At 52.6% G+C, this 11008-nt stretch overlaps 2 protein-coding genes across 2 annotated transcripts in view; both read right to left on the reverse strand.

The window, feature by feature from the left end:
- The window catches only part of srsf5a (serine and arginine rich splicing factor 5a), a 57856-nt gene that overhangs the window by 23525 nt on the left and 23323 nt on the right, over positions 1 to 11008 (reverse strand). The gene's annotated exons all lie outside the window — the stretch shown is intronic.
- synj2bp (synaptojanin 2 binding protein) lies at positions 5195 to 10791 on the reverse strand. Its single transcript, XM_060925076.1, has 4 exons — positions 10619 to 10791; positions 8146 to 8282; positions 7963 to 8058; positions 5195 to 6482 (listed from the first exon to the last, which is right to left on the reverse strand). Exons 1-4 carry the CDS (start codon positions 10683 to 10685, stop codon positions 6318 to 6320), a joined length of 465 nt encoding a protein of 154 aa, XP_060781059.1. The 5' UTR covers positions 10686 to 10791; the 3' UTR covers positions 5195 to 6317.

Genomic DNA, 11008 nt, shown 5'->3' on the forward strand with positions numbered 1-11008 from the left:
CCGGAGGTCACATGACTCGATACTCGCGTTCTGATTGGCTTATCTCAAAAAGTTGCCAGAGATTATCAAAACCATTCAGAAAGAAGCAATGTTGCCCAATCTCAATAGAAAAGAGTCAAAACGCAATTGCCCAGCAACATTGCTCGGCAACATTGCCCAAAAAGTTGCCCCGTGTATCATCACCAGAATGGTTTTGATAATCTCTGGCAACTTTTTGAGATAAGCCAATCAGAACGCGAGTATCGAGTCATGTGACCTCCGGTGAGGTTCGGATCAGAAATTTCAAACAAATATGGCGGCCGCTCAGTGTCAGTGGAGTGAAGAGATGGAGAGACTCCTCATCTGTTTTTACGCCAGTAAGTTGTTATTTTAATATTCTATATGGAGGAATTTACCTCACCAAAGCTCTAAAAAACAACAGACAGCTCGATTAAATGGTCACAGCAAAAATTAAGACATCAATTTTTTTTTAGCTAACTGTAAACTGCCGTTGCTAACTGTTGTTGCCCTGAAAAGTTGCCGTGTCTCACCTAGTTGCCCGTTGCCAGCAACTTTGCTCGGCAACATTGCCCAAAAAGTTGCCCCGTGTATCATCACCATCAGTCCCCTTTCCCTCCCCTCCCCTCCCTCAGTCCCCCTCCCCTCCCCTCCCCTCCCTCAGTCCCCCTCCCCTCCCCTTCCTCAGTCCCCCTCCCCTCCCCCAGTCCCCCTCCCCTCCCTCAGTCCCCCTCCCCTCCCCTCCCCTTCCTCAGTCCCCCTCCCCTCCCCTCCCCTTCCTCAGTCCCCCTCCCCTCCCCTTCCCTTCCTCAGTCCCCCTCCCCTCCCCTTCCCCAGTCCCCCTCCCCTCCCCTCCCCTTCCCTTCCTCAGTCCCCCTCCCCTCCCCTCCCCTCCCCTTCCCTTCCTCAGTCCCCCTCCCCTCCCCTTCCTCAGTCCCCCTCCCCTCCCCTTCCTCACCCCCCCTCCCCTCCCCTTCCTCACCCCCTTCCCTCCCCTTCCTCACCCCCTTCCCTCCCCTTCCTCACCCCCTTTCCTCCCACCCCCCTTTCCCTCCCCTCCCCCCAGTCCCCCTTCCTCTCCCCTCCCCCCAGTCCCCCTTCCTCTCCCCTCCCCCCAGTCCCCCTTCCTCTCCCCTCCCCCCAGTCCCCCTTCCTCGGTCCCCCTTCACTCCCCTCACCCTTCCTCGGTCCCCCTTCACTCCCCTCACCCTTCCTCGGTCCCCCTTCACTCCCCTCACCCTTCCTCGGTCCCCCTTCACTCCCCTCACCCTTCCTCGGTCCCCCTTCACTCCCCTCAGTCCCCATTTCCTCCCCTCAGTCCCTCTTCACTCCCTTCCTCAGTCCCCCCACCCTTCCTCAGTCCCTCCCCTCACCCTTCCTCAGTCTCTTCACCCTTCCTCAGTCCCCCCTCACCCTTCCTCAGTCCCTCTTCACTCCCTTCCTCAGTCCCCCCACCCTTCCTCAGTCCCCCCACCCTTCCTCAGTCTCTTCACCCTTCCTCAGTCCCACCTCACCCTTCCTCAGTCCCCCCTCACCCTTCCTCAGTCCCTCTTCACTCCCTTCCTCAGTCCCCCCCACCCTTTCTCAGTCCCTCTTCACTCCCTTTCCTCCCCTCCCCCTTCCCTCCCCTTCCTCACCCCTTCCCTGCCCTCCCCCAGTCCCCCTTCCCTCCCCTCCCCCTTCCTCGGTCCCCCTTCCCTTCACTCCCCTCACCCTTCCTCGGTCCCCCTTCACTCCCCTCACCCTTCCTCGGTCCCCCTTCACTCCCCTCACCCTTCCTCGGTCCCCCTTCACTCCCCTCACCCTTCCTCGGTCCCCCTTCACTCCCCTCACCCTTCCTCGGTCCCCCTTCACTCCCCTCACCCTTCCTCGGTCCCCCTTCACTCCCCTCACCCTTCCTTGGTCCCCTTCACTCCCCTCACCCTTCCTTAGTCCCCCTTCACTCCCCTCCCCTCACCCTTCCTCGGTCCCCCTTCACTCCCCTCAGTCCCCATTTCCTCCCCTCAGTCCCTCTTCACTCCCTTCCTCAGTCCCCATTTCCTCCCCTCAGTCCCCCTTCACTCCCTTCTTCAGTCCCCCTTCACTCCCTTCCTCAGTCCCCCTTCACTCCCTTCCTCAGTCCCTCCCCTCACCCTTCCTCAGTCTCTTCACCCTTCCTCAGTCCCCCCTCACCCTTCCTCAGTCCCTCTTCACTCCCTTCCTCAGTCCCCCCCACCCTTTCTCAGTCCCTCTTAACTCCCTTCCTCAGTCCTCCCTCACCCTTCCTCAGTCTCTTCACCCTTCCTCAGTCCCTCCCCCCACCCTTCCTCATTCCCTCCCCTCACCCTTCCTCAGTCCCTGCTCACCCTTCCTCAGTCCCCCCTCACCCTTCCTCAGTCCCTCCCCTCACCCTTCCTCAGTCCCTCCCCTCACCCTTCCTCAGTCCCCCCTCACCCTTCCTCAGTCCCTCCCCTCACCCTTCCTCAGTCCCCCCTCACCCTTCCTCAGTCCCTCCCCTCACCCTTCTTCAGTCCCCCCACCCTTCCTCATTCCCTCCCCTCACCCTTCCTCAGTCCCTGCTCACCCTTCCTCAGTCCCTCCCCTCACCCTTCCTCAGTCCCTCCCCTCACCCTTCCTCAGTCCCCCCTCACCCTTCCTCAGTCCCTCCCCTCACCCTTCCTCAGTCCCCCCCCTCACCCTTCCTCAGTCCCCCCTCACCCTTCCTCAGTCCCTCCCCCCACCCTTCCTCAGTCCCTGCTCACCCTTCCTCAGTCCCCCCTCACCCTTCCTCAGTCCCCCCTCACCCTTCCTCAGTCCCCCCTCACCCTTCCTCAGTCCCTCCCCTCACCCTTCCTCAGTCCCTCCCCTCACCCTTCCTCAGTCCCCCCTCACCCTTCCTCAGTCCCTCCCCTCACCCTTCCTCAGTCCCTCCCCTCACCCTTCCTCAGTCCCCCCCCTCACCCTTCCTCAGTCCCCCCTCACCCTTCCTCAGTCCCTCCCCCCACCCTTCCTCAGTCCCTCCCCCCACCCTTCCTCAGTCCCCCCACCCTTCCTCAGTCCCCCCCACCCTTCCCTCCCTCCCCCCCCTCCCCCCCTTCCCTCCCCTCCAGTCCCCCTTCCCTCCCCTCCAGTCCCCCTTCCCTCCCCTCCAGTCCCCCTTCCCTCCCCTCCGGTCCCCCTTCACTCCCCTCACCCTTCCTCGGTCCCCCTTCACTCCCCTCACCCTTCCTCGGTCCCCCTTCACTCCCCTCACCCTTCCTCGGTCCCCCTTCACTCCCCTCACCCTTCCTCGGTCCCCCTTCACTCCCCTCACCCTTCCTTGGTCCCCTTCACTCCCCTCACCCTTCCTTGGTCCCCCTTCACTCCCCTCCCCTCACCCTTCCTCGGTCCCCCTTCACTCCCCTCAGTCCCCATTTCCTCCCCTCAGTCCCTCTTCACTCCCTTCCTCAGTCCCCATTTCCTCCCCTCAGTCCCCCTTCACTCCCTTCTTCAGTCCCCCTTCACTCCCTTCCTCAGTCCCTCCCCTCACCCTTCCTCAGTCTCTTCACCCTTCCTCAGTCCCCCCTCACCCTTCCTCAGTCCCTCTTCACTCCCTTCCTCAGTCCCCCCCACCCTTTCTCAGTCCCTCTTAACTCCCTTCCTCAGTCCCCCCTCACCCTTCCTCAGTCTCTTCACCCTTCCTCAGTCCCTCCCCCCACCCTTCCTCATTCCCTCCCCCCACCCTTCCTCATTCCCTCCCCTCACCCTTCCTCAGTCCCCTCCCCTCACCCTTCCTCAGTCCCCGCTCACCCTTCCTCAGTCCCCCCTCACCCTTCCTCAGTCCCTCCCCTCACCCTTCCTCAGTCCCTCCCCTCACCCTTCCTCAGTCCCCCCTCACCCTTCCTCAGTCAGTCCCCCCACCCTTCCTCAGTCAGTCCCCCCCACCCTTCCCTTCCCTCCCCCCCCTTCCCTCCCCTTCAGTCCCTCCCCTCCCCCCCCCTTCCTCGGCCCCCCTTCACTCCCCTCACCCTTCCTCGGTCCCCCTTCACTCCCCTCACCCTTCCTCGGTCCCCCTTCACTCCCCTCACCCTTCCTCGGTCCCCCCTCACTCCCCTCACCCTTCCTCGGTCCCCCCTCACTCCCCTCACCCTTCCTCGGTCCCCCCTCACTCCCCTCACCCTTCCTCGGTCCCCCTTCACTCCCCTCACCCTTCCTCGGTCCCCCTTCACTCCCCTCACCCTTCCTCGGTCCCCCTTCACTCCCCTCACCCTTCCTCGGTCCCCCTTCACTCCCCTCACCCTTCCTCGGTCCCCCTTCACTCCCCCTCACCCTTCCTCGGTCCCCCTTCACTCCCCTCACCCTTCCTCGGTCCCCCTTCACTCCCCTCAGTCTCCATTTCCTCCCCTCACTCCCTTCCTCAGTCCCCCCCACCCTTCCTCAGTCCCCCCCACCCTTCCTCAGTCCCCCCCCCACCCTTCCTCAGTCCCCCCCCACCCTTCCTCAGTCCCTCCCCTCACCCTTCCTCGGTCCCTCCCCTCACCCTTCCTCGGTCCCTCCCCTCACCCTTCCTCGGTCCCCCTTCACTCCCCTCAGTCTCCATTTCCTCCCCTCACTCCCTCTTCACTCCCTTCCTCAGTCCCCCCCACCCTTCCTCGGTCCCCCCCCACCCTTCCTCGGTCCCTCCCCTCACCCTTCCTCGGTCCCTCCCCTCACCCTTCCTCGGTCCCCCTTCACTCCCCTCAGTCTCCATTTCCTCCCCTCACTCCCTCTTCACTCCCTTCCTCAGTCCCCCCCACCCTTCCTCAGTCCCCCCCCACCCTTCCTCGGTCCCTCCCCTCACCCTTCCTTGGTCCCTCCCCTCACCCTTCCTCGGTCCCCCTTCACTCCCCTCAGTCCCCATTTCCTCCCCTCAGTCCCTCTTCACTCCCTTCCTCAGTCCCCCCACCTTTCCTCAGTCCCTCCCATCACCCTTCCTCAGTCTCTTCACCCTTCCTCAGTCCCTCCCCTCACCCTTCCTCAGTCTCTTCACCCTTCCTCAGTCTCTTCACCCTTCCTCAGTCCCCCCTCACCCTTCCTCAGTCCCTTCCCTCACCCTTCCTCAGTCCCTCTTCAATCACCCTTCCTCAGTCCCCCTTCACTCCCTTCCTCAGTCCCTCCCCTTCCTCCCCAACCTCCCTCAGTCCCCCCTCACACCCCCTTCCTTTTGTGTAAATGAAAAACACAGCCACCTCCCAGTGTGTGTGTTTTCTCACAGCAAGGCCATGGTGATTATTATTTATTTACATCAACTTACAAGTGCACTTTCACACCATCAGTCCAACATCAAACCTTCACCAATACGTGTGTTTTCTCTCCAGATGAACAGGGGGCATTTAATTTTTCACATACTTTTACACCCACAAATTGGACTGAGTCCATCATTATATTCATATGTACAATTCAGTCTGCAGGGGGCAGCATAGATTCATTCTCTTACACACTCAGGACAAACAGGAATCTGCTCAAGAAATGAACACACCGACCCGTGTTGACCCCCCCACCCCCACCCCTAACTGTTTACTCAGACACAAACAACTGATTCCTGCTGAAGGAATTTGCATTTTTTTGTGACATGATTCTTTTCACCCTCCTCCATCGCTCCCACTTTGACTCTCAGAGCTTTACGTCACAACCTGATCAACTGGGTGGAGCTTACGCGACACAATCAGCACATATATTTGTGTGACATCACCGGAACTCAGCTCACCCAACACGCTGTAGCAAACAATATGTTAGCTGCTAATGTTGGAGGAAGAGTGAGCTGGTTAAGTGCTGTACAACTCACTTACATCATGATCTAGTGCAAATGTTTGCATGCCCCACAATAAAATTTTTTGTCAAACAAATTTACAGCAACAGAATTTATTACCATCAACAAAAACTGTCACAGTTGGTGATTGATTTAAGTTAAACCAAAGCTCCGCCCCTTAGCCCAGAGTTGTCAACCAACCACACCTAGGAGTCCTTCCACCCTAACTCTTTCTTCACACCTGATCAGCAGAAGTTCCAAAGTGAGAATTGAAATAAATCTCTCATTTCCATGGTGATTCACTATCCACATATTTACACTTTAACGTCATCACTCTGTTGTGGCTACGTGGTCTCAGTTCTGTGGGGACAGGACTTACTGACAGATTCAGGTTTATGTTTAACCATGTGTGTGGCTAAAGTTTATGGCTACTGTGATTAGCATTATTTTTATTTGCGTTTTTCTGATTAATATGAATCTGAATGGAGGCTGAACTCCACCTCCTGCAGCTCTGCACTTTTCCCTGCTTTATTTTTTGCCCCTCAGCGAGAGGAAGTTCATGGTGAGTGTGCAATTAAAAGGGTGTGTGTCTCCTGAAGCCTCCAGGACGCCTGTACAAGACGAAGACTGTGATGGCCGCCGCAGCCAGAACTGCACCGAGCAGAGCCAGAGCCGGCAGGGACGAAGATGAGTCTCCATCGGGACGCGAACCCAGAGGACCGTTAGAGCTGTGAGGAGGCTGTGGGACAGGACGCACACAGAGAGCAGGTTAGACGACACAATCGTTCAAAAGACAGACAGTAAGTGCATGTGACAATGAAAACGGAAAGGAGGCAGGGTTTATTCTGAAAACTGGAGGCGATTATCTCAGGTATGCAGATGACACAGCCCTATTAGCAGACAGTGAATAAACTCTTTAACAAGGTGAATAAAAAGAATTATAGGGTACAGATTAAAAATCAACCCAAGAAAATGAAAAATCACAGCTGTCAGCAAATTAACCATTAAAGACGACTTCTTAAGGGCGAAGGTACAAGTGAACATACAGGATAAAGAACACGTGAGAGCGTGGACGTCTCGGCCGTTGTCTGGCTGATGATGGCGATGTGAAATGGAGATTAGAAGGACGACATTCGTGACCAAAATGCAGTTCATAAAAGACTTATTCTACAACCGCAAGATCGTTCTACAAAGGAGAACCCGGTTCCTTGGATGTTCTGTAGAGCCAGTTCTGAGCTACGGATCAGAAACACGGACCCTGAAAAAGGATGACGTGAAAATAATGAATGCCTTTGAAACATGGCGTTTTTGCCACAGGGACTGAGCAAGCTTCATATGAGAGGGTTTGGTCCACAACTGATAGACCACGGAAACTATGAGAGAAACTCATGATGCTGACAGGAGCATACAGTGGACACATCACACGAGGAAATAACACCTTCACAGATTTACTCTTTGGAAAGGGAGAAGGAAAGAAAGAACAGGAAGGAAAAGAATAACATTCCAGGATAATATTCAGGACTGGATGGAGAGATTTAGAATGGAGGAGAGAAACGCAGCTTGGAGGGAAACGGTCCGCCAACTGGAAATTCCACATGCGACTTAACGACAACCTACAAAGGACCACCCACATCCCACCAACGCTGTTCTGCTATTGGCTCACAACAACAAGTGTGTGAAAGAGATCTTGTGTGGAAAACAGAAGCTTGAATCCTGACAATGGGAGGAGCATACTCACTCTCCCCTGTCAATCACAGTGTCATTAGCCAATCTTAGGATTCTGCGAACTCATGGATGTAGAAGAGGGCGGACAGCGCTTTCCTCTGAGTGTTACACTGCTTGAAAAGTCTGTCTCAGAAGAAGCACTCTGAAGGTCATGGAGACTTAAGGAAAAAGCCAAATTAAAGCCTGATGTCCATCCGTTCACATCAGAGACGAAAAGCGCGGATCATTTCAGATTCACACGCCGACTGAAGCGTCTCCGTCTCACTGACGAGTAAACAAGAGCACTGTGTTTATGTCTGAGCGAGAACTCATGTCCTTGTGTACTCTGTTTTGTCACTGGATATCACAGCAGTGGAACCTCTTTCTCTCACTCACAATCACCATAGCAACAGTGATTTAGGTTTATAATCTGTATCAGTTATGTGATTAACAAGATAATCCAGTTTGGGGGACACAAAACACACATGCCTGTACTCCGCTGTGTGTGTACTGACCCTCTGTTGGATGTGCAGTGTGACCTCCTCTCCTGCTGAACGAAACAACTCCACTGCTGCACTATGACACAGATTCTCCAGCTTATGCCCATTTATCTACACACACACACACACACACACACATTAGTAACGTTCCAGTACAGTGTGTGTTACAGTAAGGGTATTTGAAAAGGCGTGTGTTACCGCAAGGATCTTGTCACCCTCCTGCAGTCGGCCATCAAGTGCCGCTGCGCCGTTCTCTTTGATCTTTGCCACATAGATCCCACTGTCATTCATCACATACTGCTGATCAACTCCGCCCACAATGTTAAAGCCCAGACCTGCAACACACACACACACACACCACTGTACTGTAAGTTATCCACTCACGGTTCACTTTATTACTCATTCATGCAGTTGTGTAGATAAAGGCCTTGTTGAGAAGCTCAGCGGAGAACAGCCAGACTGGTTGGAGCTGGTTTAGTCCAGGTTGGTGATGGAGGTGGTGTAATGGTGTAGGGAATGTTTTCTTGACATGCTTTGGCCTGTTAATACCAATCCGTCTTCACCTGAATGCCACAGTGCATTTGAGTATTCTTTGTTGTTGCACCTCTTGTTGCATCTTCTTCTAAAGTCCACTTCCAGCATGATAACAGACTAGGACACAAAGCAAACATCGTCTCAAACCGGTTCCCTAAACATGACCCTGAGTTCAGTGTTCTTCAGCAGCCTTCCAGTCCAAAAGTGGTGAGAGTGTCAAAGCGACCGGAATGCATTCATATCCGATGAGCTCCAGCACCTCCCGGCAGTGAGCAGGGGAACTGCAGTTGGCAACACGCCTTGGGCAGTGAGGCGTCAGAATAAAGCTCAAGTTCAGGCAACTTTATGGTAAACGATCTAGGACATAGTTGGGCAGAAACCAATCAGAATCTCCGCTCTATAGAACACGAGAGAACACAGTCACATAAGTTTTAGTTCCATTCAAACTGTTCCCCGGAATAGTGGAGGAGAAATGAATAATTGGCACGTTTCTTTATTATTTATAAATGCGTCCCTGTTTGGAACATGATTTATAGGCAACAGTTTCACTCTAGAACACTTGTTTTTAAATCAGGAACACAATTCAGTGGCTCAAAACTCCACCCATGTGACCAGTTACAGGAATCAAACGCTGAACTTCAACCAGAACCTGAACCTCAGCTACTTTAACATCAGCTCCACAGAAAGTACCGTTAAATATTCCTGAAAGACCAGGGTGAGTCAACACGTTCTACACGCGTCATGTTGAAATCTGACTTCACATCAACATCACACACACAACTAGAATTAGTTCATACCATTAGTTTATTTTCTCACAGGCTGTTATAACTCTTCACTATTTTCCTTCATCAATCATTTTTTACTTTCACATTTCAAACATTTCATGAGCTGAACTTAATCCCAACTTCTGGTCAGTCGGCGCAAAGATACCAGAGGACGTTTGCTTTGTGTCTCCTTTAAATTGAGTTTACATGATGAAGCTGTGTGAATGAACTCCGAGCTGCCCGTTTCCGCTGCGTCACAGAGCGTCCAGGAACCTCGACAGCCTCACTGACAGAGCAGCCACAGAAAATTTAACAGTGTTTGATCTGAACACCCCAGCAGAGCGAGCGTGAGACCATGCAGAGTTTACACAATACCGGTCTCTCTCCCCCTCATAAAACACACACACGTGATATAATTAAAATCTAAAACAAAAATAATAAAAATCACAAAATTACTGATTAAATGAATGGAGTCAAAATTAATGACATAATTGGTGAATAAAATACTTATTAGATAACAGTAAACCATCACTACCTCGTTAATAGTTTTAAATAAAATTGAAAAAATTTCTAAATAAAACTTGGATATAATTAATACATAAAATCCCAATTGAATAAAGCTTTACTTAAAACATAACAAAAATATTCCTTAAAAACAATATTGAGAATGTTTACCCTGACTGTGTTTCAGAAAAGAAGAAATATTCCAGAAGGTGGTGTTAAACAGTTAGCATGCATGCTAACGACCAGGTACAATATTTATTTGTTTCTAAACAATATTTAGAAACAAAAACAGAATTAAATTCTGATATTAATATAAAAAGTATTAATGCATTGAATAATACAAAAATATACACTAATTAGTAAAGAAATAACGTGAGAGTAAATCACACACACACACACACAGTTACTTTCACTTTCCTGTCTTTGTTGACTTTCTGCTGAGTCAGACAACAATATTTCAGTACAAACAGGTGTGTGTAAGTGTGTGTGTAAGTGTAGGTGTGTGTGTTAGTTATAACCAGCAGGTCAGTAGTGTACTGATACTCACCCCCACTGACCCCCAGAACTGAACTCTAAAAGCATTAAAACACACACACACACACACCAGTTTAACGATTTAGATTTTTTTTGTTCTCGAATAAACTCAGTTAGCATTAGCCTGTTAGCCTGACTCGCTGATCACTCTGATAAAGTGAACCCTGGTGGTGTTTCAGGAACTCCTCCTGAAGGAAAGAAGAAATATTCAGAAGGTGGTGTTCAGCAGTTAGCATGCATGCTAATGACCGTCACTGATTTCCTGCTCACAGCCGCACATGGAAAGAAAAGCACAGCGCATAAAGCCGTGTGTGTGTGTGTGTGTGCGCGCTCACCCGCGGGTCCTCTCCTCAGCTGGATCTCCAGCGCGGGGTGGGAGCTGCGCGCTGAGCCGTTCATCATAGAGCCGCTCCTCTCCCAGCTAAACGCACTCTGCTCAAACTCCCAGGTTTACTGAGCGGAAGGTGAAAGTGCGCCCTGAGGAACACGACACAGCGCCTACAGACAGCGAGAGGAGGTCAAAGAGCTCAGCCGCAGCGCTCTCTACTGACACCTGCAGGCCGGGAGCGGTACAACACGGTGACGTCACGCAGACCCCGGAAGTGACTCTCGCTGTTTGCCCCGGTACAACTTTCACGCTTAAATGTTAATCGAGTAAATCAAAGTCATCCAAAAAGGATATAAAATAACCAACATCCTTATTTTCAACTAACTTTAAAGAGTTG

Source organism: Neoarius graeffei, chromosome 7 (assembly GCF_027579695.1).
Source record: "Neoarius graeffei isolate fNeoGra1 chromosome 7, fNeoGra1.pri, whole genome shotgun sequence".
Taxonomy (NCBI): Eukaryota; Metazoa; Chordata; class Actinopteri; order Siluriformes; family Ariidae; genus Neoarius; species Neoarius graeffei.